This window comes from Plutella xylostella, chromosome 23 (genome assembly GCF_932276165.1).
Source record: "Plutella xylostella chromosome 23, ilPluXylo3.1, whole genome shotgun sequence".
Classification (NCBI taxonomy): domain Eukaryota; kingdom Metazoa; phylum Arthropoda; class Insecta; order Lepidoptera; family Plutellidae; genus Plutella; species Plutella xylostella.
In genome coordinates, this window is record NC_064003.1 from 2159910 (window position 1) to 2184157 (window position 24248).

Here is a 24248-nt window from a genome sequence, read left to right on the forward strand (position 1 = left end):
CTGTCCGAAGTGTTCTGTCTGTGAGGTAATTACGGAACCACTGGTTTGTGGGACCACTGATTCCGCACTCCTCCATTGCTTGTAACAATTGGCAGTGGTCAAGGGTGTCAAACGCCTTTTTAAAATCTATAAAAACAGCGAGCACCTGCTGACCACTGTTCAGACTTGTGTTGACACTGTCGGTGAACCGGGCCAGTGCGGTGGCCGTGCTGCGCCCACGCCTGAAGCCGTGCTGCGAGTCCGATATTATGCCATGCTGCTCAAGAAATGAGCTTACCTGACCTACGACAACCTTCTCCATGATCTTATTGACCACTGATAATATAGCTATTGGTCTATAATTGGTATAATCCATGTGACTCCCCTGCTTATAGATGGGTCTTATCAGTGTGATGGGTCTTGAGTTCATTAGGATAAATGCTATTAGATATACATAAATTGATAAACTTAGCTAAGATTTTACTTATATCGAATTTCACATATTTTAAATCCTGTACCCTTATTTTATCAGAGCCAGGAGCTTTTTCACACTGTAAATTATCTATTATTCTAGCTACCTGTCTGGCACAAACTTTTTTATAGCGGAACGACACATCACTGCTTTTTACATAACAATCTCTGTCTAAAAATTTTTTATTACAGTTGTGCTTAATATTATTTATCTCTTGGGTAAACGTATTAGAAAACTTATCGCTTATATTATGTAAACTATCAGATTTTCCTAGGTATTTCATTATAACATTGTCTAAATTAGTTTTATTTCGCCCGAGCCACTTATTTATATTCGCCCATATTTTTCTAAAGTCCCCTTCGCACTTCACTATCTCATTTTGCCTAAACTTGTTTCTTGCGGCATTAATTAATTTATTTACTTTATTTCTAAACTTTGTATATGTTAACCTATTATTCATATTATTAGGAGCAGATTTCCAAGTTCTAAATAACTCGTCTCTTTGTTCCATTAACTGGTTTAAATGTTTACTTACCCAGGGTTGCGTTGTTCTTTTGTTAGTTTGGGTAACTATAATCTTACACTCTTCGTAAATACCGCTGAACACAAGGCATAGCTTATCATACAAAAGCAGTGGGCACTCAATGGATAAAAGTTCCGACCAGTTCACTGAACCTAATTTTTCCCTAACTAAAGCATTATTTAAGGAGTTTCGCTTGGCGTTCTCACAAGGTCTGTTTTCACCCGGCACTGTGTCGAGCCTAATCCCCACCAGATGGTGGTCCGACAACTTGCAGGTAAGCATGTGTGCGTCGGGAGGCCGCGCGCCGCTAGCGCGCACCCACACATGGTCGATGCACGACGTCACAAGCTGTCCGTCCACTATCGCCTCCCGCGTTATCTCCGTTGTAGGTATCGCACATTGAAGGCCCGCTCCACACATCGTGGTTTTGTAGCTGGTTACCGTTTTGTTTTCTTTATCGCCCAACATGTCTATGTTTGTGTCGCCAATCATAACGATGTCGTCTTTAGTAGGTATCGTGTTCAGTAATGTTTGGGTTTCTTTCAGGAATCGCAATTTATTTGTTTTAGGGGGTCTGTATGTCGCTAATAGGTGTATTATATTATTTTTAGTTTGAAGTTTCCCATATAGTGTCTCTGAAGCAGAAGTATCCTTTATTTCAGCCGTAAAGTTCAGTGATTCCTTTACATATATCAAGACTCCGCCTCCTTTACTTTTTTCTCTTGTGTTTGAGTATATATTGTATCCAGTTATAGAATATAGGGGTAATTCATCCTTTTTAATGTTTACTTCTGATAGTACAATAATATCAATATTTTCTGCACATAATTTTAATAAGACAAGTAATTCATCGAAGTTTTTTCTGAGTGATCTTATGTTTAAGTGTATTATATCAATTTTGTTTTCTTTATCGTTTATCATTAGACTCCAATTTTTGGAGTTACTGTATCTGGTATATTTTATTTCATTAATGATCTGTTCAAAGTCGGTGAATGTTGTCGATATAGGAAATCACGTAGTGTGTTCACGCCTATTTTATTCAACCGATTGTGGTTTTTTAGCAGCCTCAATGAGGGGCTTTATATCATCCTCGCATCTAATATTATATATTTTCTTTTCATTCTCATTCTTCCGAACTAATATTCTAGAATTCTGCATCCATATATATTTATATTCTGGCTTAAGCTGGTTTTTAGTGGACCAGAATAGTTGGCGTAAGTACTTAGACATATCTTCATTTATGAAGATGAACTGCTGGCTACTATTTCCATACACGCATCCATTTGTTAGTCGTGCCTTCCGTTGTCTTATCCACTGATCCCGCGCAGCGCGCGTACGGAGCGTGATAATTACCGGTTGCGGCCGCGGTTTTTCGCCCAACTTTTCTACGCCTACCCTCTTTACGTCTTCTATATCTTCAGATTTTAAATTCAATTTCTCAGCAATAGTACATATTACCGTTTTAATGTTTTCATTTTCTTTCTTTTCTAGTCCGATAATCTCCACATTCCTTTCCTTTTCTTTTTGTTCCATCACAATTACTCTTTCCTCTAAAGCTTTATTGTATTTTTCCAAATAAACACTTCTTTGCTCCAATGCATTTATCTTCTTTTCTGCGCTCTGCTTGAACTCGACCATTTGCTGGTACTGCTCTGAGTAAAAGTCAACAATACCTGTTATTTCCTCTAACTTCTTTTCCATTTTAAAAATTATCTCAAGCTTTTTGTTAACTTCTCCCAGTAATGCTTCCACAGTAGTCTTATTCGGATCAACGGTTATCTTCGGTGTCAGCAGCTTTGGTGAGCCATCACCTTTCTGACAGTCTTCGCATATCTCCGTTTGCAAGAATGTCTTCGCATTACGCACACATTTTTTGTGGTAAACGCCCTCACAAGAGCCTTTACATTTTATAATGTCATCCTTGGTAGTAGAGACAAATAGTCTACACTTTTTGCACTGCACCATGATTGACACAATTAGTAGTACCGGTACTGTCCACGATAGATCGTAATTGTATGCACACGTCCGCACGCTAAGAGCACCCGTGCGCGATTTGAATACATGATATAGCTATTTATAACATAACCGGATCAATTAGAACAATATTTGTTTTTTTTTGCAATTACTGAGTATGACTACTTATCGCAGAAAGAAAAATAATTATATTAAGTTAGTAGTCTGGTTGCCACAGAACAGGCACGAAAGTATATTCTAAACAAATAAAAAGCCTTTTCAGTTGGTAAGCCTTAAGAGCCGCAAAGCGTTTCTAAATAGTGAGGTGTCCTTAACGGATGAAAACCCACAAAACGCAAGGCTAAGGCTCTGGGAGGGAAAGCAGCCCCAGGATCCTTTTCTACCTCTTGAGGAAAAACTTGCTCCCGGTAACAGTCTTCCCTGGCACATCTGGAAGACTCTAAATAATAATAAGTTAATATTGCTGTCTAAGCCAAATAAAGTTTTTCTTTCTTTCTTTCTTTCTTTCTAAATCGGTTGCGAGCAGAGGTAGGCTGCTGCAAGGACAATCTCTGTAAGTGGGGCTATACCGTTGGTACCAACCTATGCGACTGTGGTACCGCCCCCAGACTATGGAGCATGTACTCTCCTGTCCCCTGTGCCCTTCCACCTGCACTCGGGAAGACTTACTCCAGGCCAACCAGAATGCTATCAAAGTTGCTTCTTTTTGGTCTGGACAAATATAAAAAATCGCATTTCATTGACACGAAAGAAGAAGAAGAAGAAGAAGTTGGTAAATTATTTAAGAGCGCTAACGAGACAGACCTTTCCCAATGCGAATAGAACGAGGAGGCACAAACCGCTAAACGCCGGGCTGATGAAGATTGCAGTTTTGCGATTTTCCATTCGATTCTCAGAGAAAAGCCACGAAATTGGGAGAAAATTGGGAAGGAAATTCGTCGCCTTAGGTCTCGAGTTAACGCCGAAAATTAAGCGGATGAGAGTTTTTAAATTAATCAAAACGTTAAAACTGTAAGTTTTTTAATTATATTTTTACATGCCTACAAGTCTTATAGTTTTGACTTTATTATTTTTGTCGTTTCCCCGAGATTATTACTGAAATAATTTACTGGCTTTTAACAGTAACTTGCCTAATGCCTACCAAACAGAACAAAAAGGTAAGAATATTAGATAGAAATATGTTCAAAGTTTGGACGAATGTTCCGAGTTCAGTAATTGCCAACTCCCGGAGGATATGAACACTATTCGTGTGGTCCACTTTTCTATTTCCCTGTGTACTAGAAGTCAACATTTATTTGTCTGTCTAATAAATAAGTAACTTATCGGTTAGGTTGGCAACTTATTACTTTGAGAAGGTACGAGGTAATTTACAAACCAACTACTACTTTTTCAATATCTAATTGTTATGGCTCTATACTGAAATAAATTACATTATTTAGGGTCAGTTTTGTTACCAAACACAGAACCTATTTAAAATTGTATTTGTAAAATTCAAATTTCAAATACATTTTGTATTAACTAAATACGTTTATCGTCTAGTGAAAGTCCACCTTAATCTTTTTCGAATAATGTTCATATTTATATGTATTTCGTAATCCCTTAGAATATAGGTACTTTGGACAATCAATTAAAAGTATCTCCCACGCAACAGTTATCTTTATCTCGCTCCGGCTACGCACACTTTCCTAATAAATAACAGTCCACATAAATATGATTTAGCTACTCGCACCCCGTAATTACCTACCCGGAGAAGTTATATCCGACGTCACGGCCCGGCTGGTGGAACAGTAAAATACACGCTGTATGTTTAAATGACATGCTTTCGAAAAAAAGTACCACATAATATTCTTATGCGCTGTTATATACGCTTCAATATTGCAGACGGCGTCATTAGGCTACCCTTTTCCGTGTAGGAGTAATTTGGTGCTGTATGTCACTGGAACTTTTTCATTTCTCGCGAGTGTATTAGATTATTGGATCAAACTGAGTATTACACCTAGATTCTATTGGTGGCGTTACGAAAATATATTCTGAAAATAAGGTACCTTACTACTACAGTTTCACTATATCAGGCCGCCCGCCATGTTTCGCGTATTTCGCGCTCATTCATGCGTTCATTTCCGTTTCCGCTTTATTTTCACGCGCGCATTTCGCTAGGAAGGAGTTTTTAATTGTTTCGCAGCTAATTGTTGGATTTTTGGAATAAATTATTGGGCTTTCTTCAGAAGAGTAGGAATGAAAGGAACAGTTAAGATCAATAGTTACTTACTAAGAATTATAAAGTGGTTCACCTATGTCTTGAACATTGAACCTATGTATCTTCGGGAAGGTCACTAATAAAATTCACTATGTCAATATAGAGGTACATAATAATGGCAAGAGGGCGGAAATTGTTACAATTTTGGTGAAAGAGGCTGATAATTTCCCGCCTCCTCCACCAACGTCGGTAGAGTGAGGTCACCGATTTGTATGCTCTCGCGAAAAGAGAGTGGTTATAAATTTCATAGTATATAGGTATTAAGGTGTTAAGTGTTTGTTTTTTTATTGTAAGTAATTGTAAAATACTCATACCGTCTGCTGATATTGAGTTGCATAATAATTCAGTTTTGTATAGAAATTTACACAAGTGCGTTCACTTTATCGGCATTGCTGACGCTGTTTCTCCAAACATTAATGAAAATACGTTTGGTCCGATACGTACGATACTGTTAGGTGGACGCTTACCTTTAGTCTGTACTCTGTATATATGTCGCAGGCATCTGGTTTAATCTCCTGTTTGATTGAACCACTAGCCCGTTCATTGGATGGCGCTATTCAGTTGTATGACTAAAGGACAACTCGTCAAGTCGTTGATTGTAACGTTCGATGTCTTGACTGAACGTCATTCAGCGGAGTCGTTAAATGGGATATAGTATAGCAACTTTGTAATGTCTGGTTAGGGTGAACATGACCAGACAAGAGTCAACAAAAAGACTATGTTACAAAGCTCTTATCTCACAAATTAACTAAACAATAACAATAAACGTACCTTCATATTGTTGTTTATAATTATCCAGTTACGCCACAATTTTTTCTTTGAAACTATCCGCCCGCGGCGTAATAATAGGTAAATCCATGTTGTCACACTATTTTAACACAAATAACGCACTTTAAAGCTAATTTATTTGCAAAAAACTAACAATATAGGTGCTTTTTGTGTCAGCTGTTAGCTGTTAGACGCCATATTTGTTTTGTTCACCACCTGACTGATTTTAAGTCTGCTAACTAGTTGGACGTTTTGTGACGCTTGTGCAATCAACGTTCGGCCTAGTCATACAACTAAGCAGCGTCATCCAATGAACGGGCTAGCGGTTCAATCAAACAGGAGATTAAACCAGATGCCTGCGACGTATACAGTGTGTTGTTTTTCGGACCCGACAAACTTTAAGGGCGGACCCCCACATATGGGGGTTTTTTCTCGATGAAATTATTCTTACTATCCACCCTTAAACTTTGTCGGGTCCGACAACACACTGTAATACTGTATAGCGTACTTGCCCCTGTCATTGCCTAATTCACTGACGAAATTCCACCGTGTACATTAACGCCCATTAGTCAATAACATAATCTAATCTATTGTGTACACTCGGTGCCCTAATATTAGCACTGAACTTGACACAAGATAACATCCAGCTTCTAGCTCAGTGGGTCGCCTGATCCTATAATCTAGGGATTACATGATCATAAACTACAGATTCACGAAGGAAACGTAGACTGGTAGGTTTTATTGCATTTTTTTAAACCTTACTGGTACTACATGTTGAACATTTAAAAATAGTTATACCTCATGCTTAAAATACCAATGCGCTATAACCAAGATATTAACCATCGAAGTTTTCTACTTCGATGATATTCACCTGAAATTACTGTTGAGATTTTCATGAAACGCTCCATTTTCCATCATATTGTCAACGATGCGGTTTTATTTATCAAACTGAATAATTCGTTGATTTAATATTAATTCACCTCTCTGTTTACAGAGCGCACACTTATCAATAATTATTAAAAGCATATTGAAGCTTTTAATTATAATTCTTGTTTATACTTTTGGGATTTTCGCCATTTTAAGCGTCGTTTTCTTTTCAACTGATCGAAAAAAGGCTTTACGAGTTTAACACTCATTAAATACAATCATATTGAGGGAAACATTAATTTCAAATGCGGTATTTTGTTTTACAAAGATTTGCACTCAATCATAAGACAAAAAAATATATATAATATAGTGATGTGAGTGAGTGGGCTTATCCAATGTAACTGAACCGGCAGCATTGTTTGTATGTACGAAAGTATTGAATAAAACATTCGGACATCGCAAGCAAGCTTCTCACTCTTTTTGTATATTGTTCTTGTTTACCCTGTTATACTCCTGTATAACTTTAATAGACCCCTGTCCTCAGTGGAGGATCCAAAAAAGAATGGGCAACCGCTAGATGATCGATCAGACGACTTGCGAGATGAGTCTACAAATTCTAATAATAGATTTCAGTAGAGCATACCATATTGCCAAACTAGTCAGGCTCCGAAATACCGGATATAATACCTGACGGGTCACTCTCTAAATCAACGAACGACCAAACAAAAATTGTCACGCTATCGGCACCCTTAACACAACGTGATAAGAGTCATGATAAGCACTGCAGTTTCGTTTTTCCGAAGCTTCGGAGCTCTGCGCGAACCACGGGATGATACTCGTATTATAGATTTTTGTATTAAGCGTGCCGATTTCACTGTAGCTGTCATTCGTTTTGCGTCAGAATAGAGTAACCCCCTAGTACCTGGACCATGTTAGCTTCAACTCCGTCGCTAAGCCCACGTCTGCAGTAGCTGTTTGTTATCCGCCCAGATTACCCGCTGCTGGTCAACAAGTGAAGCCGACAAGCCGTGGCTAGACTAGACTTGTCACGGACAAGCCAATTACAAGCTCGTGGATTACAATACTGCGGAGTTGCGGAGGTACGCCGGAGGTGCAGCGAGAGTGCTGTGAGATGTGGTGTTAGATGGAAGAAAGAAAGACGGAATGTTTGTTTGCAGAAAAGGAGTGTAGGACTTTTATGGGAATTACTGAAGTGTAGATTCTTTTCAGGAAAAAGAGTAGAGTAAGTTTACAGATTCAATTATAATAAATTTGGCATCCTTACAATCAGAAACAGTTCATAGGTTTAGGCCCATTTTCTAAAATATACTTAGGCATACACATATTACACATACATATTATTTAAGTAGTCGAAGAAATCATCCCACCCAACGTGCCTAATACTTACTTATAACAATATAGGTACTTAGTTCATATTCAGAACCCAAAGCCTGATAAATAACAAACTTAGCAAGCAAATACGATATAAATAAAATACTTAGCAAGCGACTGTGGGCTCTAAGCCATAAGATATATTTAGAAAGAGCTGCTTTATACGAGCTCTTTGAGATGTCGGGTCATGTCATGTTCTCAACTCAACTGACTACAATGAAGGATAAGCTTAGAGCATACGACTTTCGACCTTCGTTCATTTGTTTAAAGCTGACTTTTGACTGATCTGAACCTTCAAAGTTTTAGCTTACTGTTGTAAAAATAGTTACGTAAGGTGGAAAGATTATTTCAAATGCATACGTACCTAATTAAACTAAAAAAACACAGTGTGGACAATGGACATAGTAACTTAGTGTTGGATTCCATAACCCATACAATTATTGAAAGCCAAACGTCAGACGAAAATTGAATAGATAGATGAAGATGAAAATGCATAGTGTGGAGTGTACTTAATATTATCTTTCTTCCCCCTGGTATAAATACCTTCTCATCTTATTTATACAATAAAATAAATAATTTAAATAATGAGTATTACGACTTCCAACTTTGAGGGTACTTCTTTTAAAGAACATTTCTGTAGCCTATTCACGTCAAACGAAAGACGGTAAAAGAAAGATAAAAATGTTTCTTAGCCACATGGACTTAGCAAAAAATTTATTCAGGCTGAGGATTGAAAAGAGCTCTTGTACAAATCCTACTGAATCTCATTCATGAATGTTAGACATCGTGCAACAGGCTGCTCTCATTACTACCTCCATATTGTTACTGAGTCCGCTTGCTCGTATTTTGTTAACAATATTCCAAGCTCTTTGCAGTTTTGTAACAGTGGAAAGTTTTCGGAGAGAATTTAAGTCCATTTTACCTGGTTTTATTTGTAATCTTATTGTAAAAATGTTGCAAATTAGTACATAGGTGAACCATACCTACACCGTCGTCGATAAACTCTTGTTAATTACGTTTTTAATTTTTTTTTTTTTCTTTCTCACTTCACGATCTTTCTATTCACCTATAAGTTTAACTAACAAATAGGAAGCACTAAACCACCGCATGAAATAAATGAAACAAAAAACTCTGTGCAGTTTATGATAGTTCTGGTTTCGTACCTCCATCAATTCCGATAAAATGTTCCAAAAAAACGCCTGATATCACGTGTGCAAACAAAATACCGATTTCTCCTTTCAATTAAAAATCGACAGGCGTGTTTGTCAACAGATATAAATTTTGTAAAGATAAAAGTAAGCGGCCATTTTGTGAAATTTCATCCGGAAGGGGAAACGTGAGGACGCATCGAATGCGAAATGAGCGGGAACTGGAAACAATACGTAAGCTTTAGCCAACTTTTTCAATAAACCTGCGACTGTACTAGCCTACAGTTGCCTCCCTGCTCTATGTGGCGGGCTCAATTATGCAAAACCTTTTCACTACACACTAGGGGTGACGGACGAGGCTTTTTAAATTATTTTAATGTAAATATGTACAAAAACAAAAGGTTTAAAAAATACAGTAAATAATTTGCAGCTACCAAAAAATATAAGATCTATATCACCGCTATAATATTTAATTTTATGATCCTCACTAACGGGTAATACGTGACATGAAAAATACTTAACCTATAGAGAGTGTTTGTATGTATCGATAAAATATGATTTGATTTATCTATCATCCACCCATGAGTCTTATATCGGATCAAACTGTTTGCACTGGGGTGGGATACATATCTCTTTATCTGACTGTACACTCTTACTGACATGTAAGTATTTTGAAAATTACTAAGAAATTTTATATAGTCGTAGAACAAACAATTTTTTTATATTGAGCCTTTGAGCCATTTCTTTATATAGCCAACCGAGTCTTAGTCAAGCCTTTGGGACAAAGGTAGAGGTATAAGTTTCTGCCAAACTCGGGAAAAAACCCCTCTTGAGAACCAGCAACTCAACTTCGGTCGTTATGGATGGGTCCTTAAATGAGCTGTCAGTCAGTAGGGTTGTTTTACTTTCTATCAGGAGTTTAATTCATATCTTTCGTGGTTTATGTTTCTTTATTTTATTCGCATGAAATAAGTATCAGTATAAGTTCAACGGCATCTATAAAACAGGGCCTCGATTCTTGCAGTACGTCAATTGTATCGCATGATTTTTAGGCGACACAGAACAAATGGTAGTGAAACTTTGTAGATACTGATAGGGTTATTTTTATCGCATACATCGTATATTAAGGTGTCATAAGTACACCTTGTAAGAGGTCTAAAATGCTAGTCACTGAGATACCGATGTTGTTTTTTACGAAAATTAAGGCACACTGCAGACGTTTAAAGATTTAAGCTACATAAAACTATTCTTACCTACATAAATTTACGTGCCAACCCTGGTTCCACAAACTGAGGTCAAATTTATTTCTGCGCCCATCAATAGTCAGTTAGTAGTTTTATTTTGCGTTCAGCTTTTACGGCGAGTGAATGCGAAGCCGAATGCAGACCACTGTGCTCAATGTTTTTTCACATACGTTGTTACGGGTCTTATACATCCTATAATTATATTGTAGTAGTTATAATCTCTTAGTCTGGGGAGAGCAAACTTTTTTCCAAAACAAATATGTATTGGCAATTGCCTATTACCTACCTTATATAAAATAAATATATATAAACTAAACTTCCTTACCGAGTAGTAAGTAGACAAAAGAATTAAAAAATTATCTCATAAAAATTACCACTCTTCAAAAGGCACGGACATAAAATCTGTGGAGTAACAATCAATTATAAAAAAATAAAAATAAAATTACCTACCTTCGCACATATATACTTATCATAATCTTAAACATAAAAGAGTTCCCGTGATAGTGCTAGGCTTCCATCTCGTTATGTTATGTTTAATATCAAACTTTGCTAAATCCGTAATTTATAATAAGGAAAGTAGGTATTCAGTTTACCATTTTCAAGTAAAACAATTGGACTAAGACAGAATACTCGTATTAATATAGTATTTAGGGTGCTTTTCCACCAGAGATGTGCTATGCTACGATGCTATGGATGCGTTTGATATCCACCAATCATATTATTGGTGCACATAGCTTAGCACTGGTGGAAACGGATTCAACTAAGATATGTTTTTTGTATGAAATGATGCGTGCTATGGATGTGTGCTATGGATGCGTGCTATGGATATGTGCTATGGACCATCGCGAGTGGTGTAGCTATGTATGTGCAGAGCAGACCTACAGTATGCCCGCGCCGCCGCCCCCGTCGTTTCCCTACTATCGATACATAGCATAGCTCGAGATGCGCATCTTTCTCGCACAGCTACTTTGCGGCGGCGCATCTTCGTAGCGCATCTTCCTCGCACAGCTACCTAGCGTAGTATTGGTGGAAACGGTCACATATTTTCGTAGCGTAGATATTACATCTTCGCAGCATAGCTGCATAGCACATCTCTGGTGGAAAAGCACCCTAAGTCTCTAAACGCCACAGACACAATAATATCTAGACCTTTTTGGAAACTAGTAACTATATACCTATATATCTACATCTAGATAGATAGGTAGTTTCAATTTCCTTTGTTTGTCAGGGGAACAACGGATTAAATTAAGATGAGTTCTGGAAATTTCGATGGATATTAAATTTCGGAATTGACCTCAAAGGGACCAACCGAGATGGGTGAGTCCCACGCTTCCTTCGATGGGTGAAAGCCTTCAGCGACCTACCTACATAGGCCGAAACTATGTAATCAGGCAGATTCTGAAATTTCCTCTATTATAAATTCTCTCTCTAACCCAAATTAGCAATTAAATGAAAAATAAAACATTGATATGCGATCAGCTATAAAATTAATATTTTTCTTATAATTTCTTATTACCTACCTACTAAATGGTGTATTAAAATTTAAAATATATCTGTATTTCTTTTTAAAAAAAGTTACCTTACCATAATTTAACGTAGGTAGTTTATTGTTATGATTATCAAAACTTTTAATTAAACAACTCAGTCTATTTTATATCAACCTTCAATCAACCTTCCAACACACACACAGAAAATGAAAAAAAAAACTCTTTAATGCAAGCATAATTTACATACCTATTAAATTAAGTATAATTAAAACCCGTATTTCATTACGTTGATTAACAAAATTTCAAAAGATTCGTCTGACACCAAAGAGCTTAGTGTCACAACATTATGACGCGTAAAATACAACTCATCGGGTGTTTAAAGCTTAATACCGCTGATCCTTAAACAAAGGCTAAATAGGAACGAATAACGTTCCGATTTTAATAAAGCTGGTTAGCCAATGAGAAAGATATTGCGCTGGTTAATTGGATTAAACAGTGGTCCGGTGAAGTAATTACAGAGAGAGAAAGCCTTATCTACGGACCACAAGAAACACAAAGCTTAGCAAAGGGTTAAATTAATAAAATTTCCTCACATATTCTAATTTATTCGATGAAACTTCTTGCTGGTGTTTTTTCCTTGAGATAAATATTTGTAATTTTTTTGCCTTATGACTTATTACATATTTATGTAGAACTAGCTGTTGCCCGCGAGCTTCGCTTCGCCTTAAAATTATGTTGTCGTGGACGACTCCCGAACTACCTACCCAATGACATGCCATGGTGGTATTAAATTAGATGAAATTTGACAAATAAGTACGAAGATACTTGACTAAAAATGATTTTCATGACTTCATTGAGCAAAGACTTGTATAGCAATGGCAGAATAGTAATTTATAAATGTTTAATTTCAAGCATCTAACTTATGCAGTTTTGGTTTTTTTCATACTACTTATTTTTTTTCACTTTAACTCTCATTTTTCAAAACAAAACCATAACTTTACTAAGGTGTGCAGACATGTTAGATTGAAAACATCTAGGTATCTTGCAATATCCTATTGTAACTAAGCTTTACGGCTGTTTTAACAGCATGCAGATTTCATCACGAACGTGGGATAGCACGCCATTTTCCCGCATCTCGTGTGCATATTCCACGCGTTACAATGAATACTTGTATGAACGCGTGCGGGGAAATCCCGCGTGCGTGATCAAATCCGCATGCTGTTAAAAACAGCCTAAGTTAATGCCGAATTTCAACCGGTAACTCCGGTTTTTGTGTGAAAATACGGTACCTAAGCTACGTCCTACGTCGATCGACGATCTACGTATCAATCGTCGACGATCTACGTACTTCCAAATTTCAAGTACCTACGCTACGTTTAGCCTGTGCGTGTCATTCATAGGAATTCCGTATAGAAAATCTCTGCACATTTTTCCTAAACCACCTACGTAATAAGTTTCATGGTTTTATCTTCAAAAATGACGCATAAGAACCAAATTTTAATAACAATGAATAAAACCTCGTGTTGAAAAGTACAGTCGCTTATTGGGTTGTTTTCGAGGACCTTATAATCTTACTGCAACTACATACAAACTATAAGTACATTAGCTAAAATCAAACCATACCGCGATCTATATCCGATCTGACAACGCCATCTAGGAGAGGACATAGCTACTATATAAATTAAACTTCTAAAACTCAACACCCATAAAACTTTCAACCCCTATATTACACCCCCACACTGGTTTTTTTTTTAAATGCTAATTATTATTTTTTTGTGATTATGTAGTGCCTAAATACAAAATATAATATTTTTATCTTCAAAAATGACGAACTTCATACAAAATATGAACCTCTATCTTCATCAATTTTCATCCACTCACAGATCGAAGTTTCAAAAACGCTAGAACAAAATTTTTAATTATTGCTCATCAAGTGCTTAAATATAAAGTTTATTTAAAAAAAGATCTACCCCGGCCGGGAATCGAACCCGGGACCTTCGGCATAGCAGTCAGGGTCGGGCCACTAACCACTACGCCAGTCAGCCGTAGTATTTTTATCTTTTAAGAATTAAGTATTCGCATACAACTTTTAACCCCCCCTTTTAACCCCTTACAACCTCCGTTTCGCAATAAAAAGTAGCCTATGTTCTTTCTCAGGGTCTAGACCATATGTATACCAAATTTCATTCAAATCCGTTCAGTAGTTTTGGCGTGAAAGAGTAACAGACAGACAGACAGTTCCGGATATAACCAACAGATGGCACTAAAATCGCAATACAGAGAGCTTGTATGGAACTGAGGCCAATTAATATGAAGATCCTACATCGCGGTATTAAAGTTTTTCAGTTGTCTGAAATAAATACAAAACCTAATAACTTAAATCTATTCTACAGTAGGAGAGTCAGACAGTGACTTTCGCATTTATAATATTAGTTAGGATTAGGATAAGCTACATAAATAATGAGACTACTGAGATACCACATGAGACTCGTAAGATTTTTTTATATGATATTGAATATCAAAAATCTGTGAAAATTATAATAAAACATTGTGCTCATTCATTACAGCGCTACTTTTTAGGGTTGTCTGTTTTGGATAGCGTTTCGCTTGTAGATCACTGAACTGAAAGAGATGGGGATTAATATTATAACGGAAGCTCAAAACAATCATTCACGCTGAATTGGTCGCAACTGTTGGGAACCCTAACCGAACCGACGGCGACCTTAAAAAACACTGATAAGTATATTAAATTATATTTATAACTTTTCAAAGGCTGCACCATTGTGCAAAAATTGCTTAAAAAATATTTTGTCAATAATTTTTTTGCATAGTTTTCAGTCGGTAATCAAGTCATTGGTACAAATGATCATGTTAACTGGGCCACTCACAACATAACCAATACTGGGAGGTCACTCCATGTGACGACAAACTCGGAACGCTGCTGCGCGAGCCACGACTCTATTTCTCTGTATTAAACGTGCCGATTGCACGACAGCTCCCGTTCGTTAGTTTTTCGTCAGTATAGAGTAACCCCCTGGCTCGCAGCAGTGTCCGATGATGCCCGCTGCTTTCAGCGCGATAATTCGAACGATAATTGCAAGCGATTAGTCGCCAATGCAGTGGCGGCGCGGGACACTGACGTTTCAGCAGAAATCCTGATGGAAGTGGACCGCAAACACAATATTTTAACATGAATAAACAATGAATAATGTATTCGGTTTTAATGACTAATAAAAGTATAGCTAATGTAGGTTTCTGCGTAATGGTTGTAGTGGTTATAGTCACTAACTGCTGATGTCTGATATTTATTCAAATCATTGCTGCGCACGCAAATATTCTTAAATTATAAATAAATGTCGCTCTTGCTTTGCGGAAGCTAAGGACAACTCACAACCGCCATGTTAAAGAAAAACTCCAGATATGATAAAAACATATATTATATGATAGGTACTTTCATTAGCCCTGAAATAGTCTTCAGCTTTCATGCCATTTGTAAATTCAAAGACGCTTGAGCGTTTCTGCATGTCTCTGCCATTGTGTGTTCTGTTAGTAAAATACAGGCAGTAAATGGAGTCACTTGATCATTTTACACACATGTGATTACAGTGCGTTAAAACTGTCAGCACTTGGTAGCTTTAATAATTGCATGGAACGAGGGAATTGATACAATTACCTTTTTAAAAGAAATATAGGTAACATTGATGGGTCGGAAAAAGGCACGGCATTTAAATTTTGCTGACTGATAAATAACACAAAAGTATATTTAAATAATAATATAGAAGTGGGCTTTTAAAAGCCTTCGAGGCGTGGGTTTAAATCCTGGCACGTACCAATTGTTTATTTTTTATGTAAGCATACAACGTGATCTTATGGTGATGGAAAACATCGTGAGGAAAGCTGCATAATTAGTTAATAAGTCAATCTGAACCCACGAACCCTCAATGTTGCAGCGCGGTGGAAATTGTCCAATGTTAGGACGGCGGTATATACCACAATTAATTTATATATTAGCTTGTAAACATAGTATGCTGTAGATAGTTCACTATTCAATAATGAAACTTACAGAGTAAGTATTTTCCATCTAAGTTAGGTCACCATCATCATCCTACAATCGATCACCGTTCTACATAGTCTTTTCCTGATGAGTGCAAAAATAATCTGGGCACGATACATAAATAAACAATCTAAATGGGACGTAAAAAAAACGCGTCTTTTATATTCCCATCAGATTTCCACAGAAAATCCAACAAAATAGGAGAATCCATGCAGCCTTGTGTCATACGCGATTTAAACCAGCTCAGGTACTTGCAACATTTAATGGAAAACAATACGTGTTCTGAATAACGCAAAGCGTTGGCAAAATAAATAAAAACAGAACCTGCCTACAAACAACCATAGTCTGATTACTCCGCAAATGAAATAACTCTCTTCCAGTTTGAAGCACGCAACGGTCGGTTTTGTTTTTATTCGGACATTCATTTGTTTTTAATGTATCGACACAGGAATAAAACTGTATACCGAATGGTGTGGTCACTGTAATGTAATATGCTTTTGAATCGATGTTGTATCGATATAAACTTTAAAAAAATACATTTTACTATGTATATTTTCAGTTAAGAACAGGATACATGAAAAACTGCTCTTAAATTTTTTCCCCAGTCGGGAATTAAGACATATTGCATATCTTGTGTTAATAAAACAGTCGGTGTTTCAAATATATTTGTCTTTTTTGTTTAGGAAGGTAATCTTCAAAAGCGTTAATTGTTTTGGCAACAAAGTGTAAAATTGTAGGCTTCAGTTCACGCCTCCTGTAAAACGTTCCATTCTTTGAATTCTCTCGTACATTCAGCTTTTCAACACGGGAATGCATTTTTGCTGGTTTTGTGGAAAAACGCCGTGTAATTCACTGAAAAATTCGGGGTATTTTTACACTTTACTTTTTTTTGGTTGTAGGTATTTCATTTATATTTTAACGCTTTGTAAAAAAGCATTTATTTACTTTTGTAAACAAAAATTGAGTCTATCCACCCCCCTTATAAACCAGCACGATACACACAAAATTGGGATATTTATGTCATTAAACGCCAAAATTCATGTATTTCTCACCTATTTACAAACACTGTTCTGTGAATACAGGGGCAGTCTATTCGAATAAGTTCGACATAAGGTCCAAAAATTGTCCCACAACTAGGCCCTTTATCGTCTACTTTGTACTTTACGCAAACAGTCGAAAGGTTAAAAAAGCTTTATAAAATATTCACAAATCAATCACATGTCAGCGCCGGACGGGAAAATATTGAGTAGAAGTTTCACTGTCGATGTCAACGTCGCGGGGCTCACAGCGGCGCGACTCGCGTCAATAATAAATCTTACGCTGAAATCTCCATTACTCTATTATTTTTATACGTGGATCTTTTCATTGCAACTGTTGGAGGCAAGTGAATGTTCTCGACATAGGGAAACTTTTTTGATCCGTAGATAACTCAACCATTGGTAAAAATGGTAACTATTAGTTGTTAAAAACCAACAAAATTGGTATGCAGCTGTCATGGTTGACACGTTACTTGACTAGTGATTAAAGTTGATAACGATTGATCCGTTATATAACAGGCTTATAGTAAGCAACTTACATTATGGTACCAATGATCAAATGATCTATGTCGGAGAGATTCACTGATTGACAAATCTACTGATAAAATTGCACCCTGTATAATCTCTTGTATTGTTTCTATGAGTTCAGATAAGTATATACAATGTGTTGTTTTTCGAACCGGACAAACTTTACAACTACGATTATCTATGATGCCACCACTACAAACATAGAACGCGGACTCGAAACAACAATTTGCAGTTCGATCCAACAACTTAATAAGTCCTGAAGTTGGCTGCCATTACACTTTTGTGCTTTAAAATGGCCGCCATTTCTAGAATATTGAGATTTTACCTCACATATGGGGGTGTTTTCTCGATGAAATTACTCGTAGAATACACCCTTAAAGTTTGTCGGGTTCGTAAAACAACACATCGTACATTGATGACCTCCGATCACTGGCGCAATGTAATAGGTAATTATCCAGGATTAAGTGCATATCAATAAAAATACTATATACCTAACTATATTCATATAATACTGAAATACTTTTCTAAGAAGTCTCCATTATATTATGCCTCGTTCATCCCCGCTTTATTCTGCTAGTCAGAAATCAGAAATAAGAACAGACCCCAGGGCGGTCCCAGCGGAGACAGCCAGGTAAATGTATTTTTGTATTATCATTTAGGAACATCTGCTAGATAACAGAATAACTCGATTTGGACAAATTGCCCGCTATAAAGGTTATCGTCAAGATTTTCCTCCGTAATGGAACAAATAAAGCTCAACGGTTACTAGGTATATAGAGTGCCAAAAAAAATGGGAAAGGCTTTTCCGCCTATTTCTGTCTGATATTTCTTTCAACAAAAAAAAAAGTCATGCAACAAATAAAAAAATATACCAAAAATTTATCAGCGTTTCAATTTGTGTAACCGTTTATTTAAAATATCCCTGGCTGGTACCAATATATTTTATAAAATTTATTTAGAAATAACATAAACAGAAATACAATGAATAGGGTTTATATTTGTTTTTAGGACTCCAATTACTGGAGTTTGAAACGTCTCGCACATGGCACATTCTGTGTCGCTAGAACTGATAGGCATAACACAATTTTTACAACTACGATTATCTATGACTATGATGCCACCAATACAAACATAGAACAGCGCGGACTCGAAACAAAAAATTGCAGTTTAAACAACTTAGAATAGAATAGAATAGAATACTCTTTATTTTGCACCATTAAAAACACATTACAATTCACAACTTATATACATAACATAGTACAAAAAAGGCGGCCTTATTGCTTAAAGCAATCTCTACCAGACAACCTTTGGATGGAAGAGACAATTTTAACATAATTAATGGGAGTAGAGGTGCAAGGTATACTACTTAAACTGTACATACTATATAAATAAATAAAATAACACAATACAAAATATATATATATCTTTACCTATACATATTATATATTACATAAACTCGTAATTCGTCTATCTCTCGTAACTCTATAACTCGTAATCGTTAATAGATCCTGAAGTTGGCTGCCATTACACTTTTGTGCTTTGTCAAACTAACCAACTGTCAATCTTCGAAATAATTAATAGGCCGTTTGTTAGTGTGATCAGGCACAAAATTTCATTCGCTGCCAACTTAAAAAAACCAAGTTATTCGAACTGCTCATTAACTAATCATTCAAATTACACTAACATCGCATTAACAACTGAAAGTGAAAGTGAAAGTGAAAGTGAATCTGCAGTAATGGATGAGAGCGCGGCGGGTATCGGCACTCGCGTCACGTCGCGTCGACACATCACATGTCCCGGTCTAGAACGTTCCAGAACGTGCTAGTCATTATGCCAATAGGCACGGGCATAAACAATTAAACATACCGAATAACTGACTGACAACAAATTAGTGAAGAAATAATGAAAGAATAGGAAACGAGTAGGTAAACCAAATAAATACCGAAATAAATTGCCACTTTTCTTTTATTTTGAAATAATTTTCATACGCCTATTTTATTTAAATCAGAATGCTACGGCGACGTAACAACGCTACGTGACTCGTAGCTCGCTCGTAGCCCTGTTTGCTACGCCACGCCGTAGGCTAGAGTAGAATTATCATAGCTTAATTTCATTACCTTATTACAAAGAGTTAAAAACAACGAAATACCTGAACTGACTTCAACCCTACAATTACGTGTCCTTTGCGTAACAAGTCCCGTCAACTTTCCCCGGCCACAATACCCACAATGGACTGTGTCCCCCGTCACGGCCCGAGAATGACGGACGTGAGCAGAATGCCGATGACGTCATAACGTCCTTCATTAATAACTGCTACGTCACCGTGCCACAGTTGGCTTCACCTTTATTATAATAGAAATGTCCTTTCACAGTATTCTCTAAGGTTTTTCGAGCGCACTCTGGATTACATGAAGAATTTTAAGCGGATTTATCCGAGAGTAGGTTTCGTTTTAGTGGTTGAGACTTTTTGAGCGCTTTTTAATATTCAGTTTTTTTTTGCTAAGTTTTTATTCTACGACTATGAATAACTATAATCTATTAAGAATGTATTTTAATACAGATAAGTTGTCTATTATGTTTTTTTCATGATTTTTATTTTACATCAGAGAGATGCATGTTGAAAATTATGACTCTACCGCAAGTAATTGAAAAATTCAGTAAACTACGAATTGCATCAATTTCGTGGACTGTAAATATTCTAAACACAAGAAGTATAAACCTAAAAAAACTTACATTAACACAATTACTGTCAATTAAGACATGACATAAAAACCAACATTCATTTTACGTCAGGTTTACTGCGACGTAAGAACGCCATTTTATACTGAAAATCCTATAAAAAGACGTCTCATCAATAAACATCCGCCGTTGACCGGGAATAAGGTTAAAAAGAATGGCGGAATGTCGTAAAGTCAACCTTCGTCCTGGATAAAGGTATATTATGGAGAGTCTGACTCTTAGTGTCAATTTCTCCATTGTCGGTTATCTAACCGACAGGGATTTATTTATAAATTAAACGTCATCTTCATATAAAATTCATGACAGATGTGTCAAAAGTTAACCACTACCCCAGTTATACTCTAACCGAGAATAGAGAAATTGGCACTTAGAATCATTTCTTTTTATTGGTTATTTGTCTGTGTGTGCAATCAATGTGACCAATTCTAAAGGAACTAATTTTAATAGCGTTACTTTAGGAACATTTTTGTGACATTACAAGTACAACCATTATAACTGTGTCTCAATCAAATATTTCAAATTGATGTGTTTATATTGTAAGATTTGTTTTTGACATTACTAATGTGTAATTTCTCCCCACGCTGCCTGCAGTCGGTAAGTTGTAGCGACACTGTAGCAGCTTTACAATGTGTGTAGTCCTTTTTATTTTACAGATTTAACTAGATGTGTGTTTAAAATGTGTTGTGTTATGAAATGTGATAGTTTTTGTTGCTTGATTATGATAAGTAGAAATTTGAGATTATGTAGATGTCCCTGACCTAAACAAGTGAAATAGAATATTTGTGCAAAAATAACTACATTTATTATTAAAATTTAAGTAAAGTCAAATTTGCATTAAATGGAAAGAAAAATATACAGAAAATAACCTTCGCGTTTAAACTCTAAAACCAACGGTCATAACCTGACATAAGCGGCAAATAGCTGCAAAATCTCTTTCTATGTTCCGTACGCGACGGATATTTTCAAAAAAGATCGTTGTCTTTATGCACACAGGGCATATTTTAGCGTATCCTCTGGGCTTAAAGCCCGTATTGTCTTAGAGCTCGAATGCTGAATGCGAATGAATATTGAAACGAAGAGTCAAGCGCTACACAGAGGCTGGGGGGTACTCTGAACTACGCTACTGGGCAGTTCTTCTTTTTAACCTACATAATGGATAAAAAATTATCCCGAATTTGAAAAAAAATACTTTAGCTTTTTGGTGAACTCTAATAATATTTATGATAGCTACATTTCTATTCTATCGAAAAAGGTGGTTGGCCGCGAAGTTTAAGTATTTTTTCAAGATTTTCAGAACATAATACGTGGATAAGGCAAAGAAAATTACACCTTCGTCACAGAATCTTTTATTTTTTTTTATCGAAATAGTCTTCGTCGATTAAAATGAAACTTTTTTGATACGTTAATAAACAAAATACCATTTTAGAAAACATATGAAGGAATGGATTTTTAGTAATAACAAAATATTTATTAAGTAGTTATTACCACTCTGTCACAATTTCAGCTAAAATGAAGCTTGTTTTTGCTATAAATATTTTTTCGCTACTAATTACAGTCAAAAATTAACAGCATAGACGTTAACATCAATGACTAAATTTAATATGATTTTTCCAAAGTTGCACTATTTATAACAGAACATATAAACGACCAAAAATAAGTTGACTACCAGGAGACACCAATCGTTACAGAGTGGTAAACGATGTGACATAGTTGTTATTCTATTAAATATGCCGCAGCGTTTTGGAATAAAACAGTTTTATTTAAAAATAATAATTTAGTAACTTACTTATAAAACATTATGGTTTCAAGTTAGTCTAAAAAATTACTGGATATATCTTTATTGTTAGTATAACTAATGAAATCACACTTGAGAACCTCTGGAGAGTGAAATATCCGTATTTCAGGAACTTAAAGGACAAATTTGTTCCAACTACATAAAATAGTGTTTATCTGCACAAATAATATTTTCGGCAACCTAAAATTTAAGTAACTTAATGGAAAATTACGTAATTTGTTAAAGTTTTAACCAGCCATATTTCGAAAATACAGCAGTGGCTCTTAGAACTTGAAAAAAAATACTCTTTCCTTTTTTAATTGCCTTAGAAGCTGGAAGGACTTTAATGTTATCATCAAACATCCGATAAATCATTCTCCACCATATTAAACAGTCTACCACATTCATCGTCTGTTCTTGAGAACAATAGCACGAAATTACCTTTTTCACAAACGAAACTTTTTATTAATGCAGCGCAAGTGTATTGGACGTTCCTTTCGCTTCTTACTTTAACCAAAACGTGTAGTTTCTCTTCAATTTTTCTTTGATGATTTTCCTCAGGTTGGAGTGTTTCGTAAGAATGTGACAGATTTGTCGTGTGACAGAGGGGTAAAATGTGTTGCAAAGTCGATTAGCATTTAAACAGTAATATAAAGTGTAATATTCACATGTTGATTGCAAAGTAATTGTTATTACCAATGAGTAAATAACAAAATAATAATTTAATTGTATTTTATTTTAACAATTACCTACGTGACGAAGCTGTCGCCGAATAAACACACGCACCTCCTGTCACACTTTGTGGGTGGCCGATACGCGGTGTCTGGATCTCAAAGGGGAAATCTTACCAAGGGGAAAAGGAGACCTAAACTCTGATCGATGGCAATAAGGACGAGTGGCTCAAACAAATATTTTAAATGGCAACCTACGTGACAGAATGTAACTACTAAAACATTAGGTAGTAAGAGACAAATTTTCAACATTTTTTTTAAATATTTCTGAAATCATTTAAAAATATATATTTTGTTTTACTAATTAGGTAATATCTTCTGGAGTTTAAATAAATTTTTATATTTTATGTCGTCATATATATTTTTCGTAACATTATCGAATATGCGCAGGATGAAGTGGCGGGAGACAGCCAAGATTCGTATGAAATACACCTCTGTCACGCGGATTTACCACTCTGTAACGTAATTTTAAATACAAAAATATAAATTTATATTTTTGTAAACGTGCACAGCCGTTGTGTTTTTAGTACAATGCACGCTGAAATATAAATAAATAAATAAATATTTGAAAAACTCATGATTTTTTCTTCACAACTGATGGAGACTAAGTTATGTAGGTTAAAAAGAAGAACTGCCCTACTGCACTTGAACAACTGCAAAGTCCACAAAATCAAAAGTACACATAGATTTAATTTAAAATAGTCTCAATGTTACTGTAAAATCTTGAATCCTAAGATTTAAGAGTAAGTCTTAGGATTTACCGACATGAGTTGTGAGTTGAATTTATGAAAATAAGTAATTTTTTAGCGTTTTACCATTACAATTTAGTACATGCCAGGTTTTGCCACTGATAGGTAGTAAAAGTTAGTTTTGTGATAAAAAACAAAGATTATTCTTGAGAGAGTTTAAACGGTAGATATGTCATAGGTTATGAGATTTATTTCCCAACCTCCTAGATGTTAGTCAATACGTATAATTTTAAACAGTAACTTATTTATATTATTCGCTCGAATATTGTCTTGAATGGTTTATAAATGCATGACACCGCATGTAGAAATAGTTTGTACCTAAGTGTTATATAGATACTTTGTGATGTTTTGTTTTTATAATATTTAAGAAAAAAACTAGGAAAATATTTAGTGCAAGTGCTTTGCGAATGTATTACCTATTTTTAACCGACTTCAAAAAAAGGAGGAGGTTCTCAATTCGTCGGGATCTTTTTTTATGTATGTTCACCGATTACTCCGCCGTTTATAAACCGATTTTGAAAATTC

General features: G+C 35.8%; 1 protein-coding gene across 1 annotated transcript in view; it reads left to right on the forward strand.

The window, feature by feature from the left end:
• Positions 1-24248, forward strand: part of LOC105396024 (Kv channel-interacting protein 1) — a 175578-nt gene that overhangs the window by 100237 nt on the left and 51093 nt on the right. The window contains exon 5 of the mRNA XM_048629594.1: positions 1960-1962. Within this exon, the coding sequence (XP_048485551.1) occupies positions 1960-1962 (3 nt within the window). The remainder of the gene's footprint in view (positions 1-1959; positions 1963-24248) is intronic.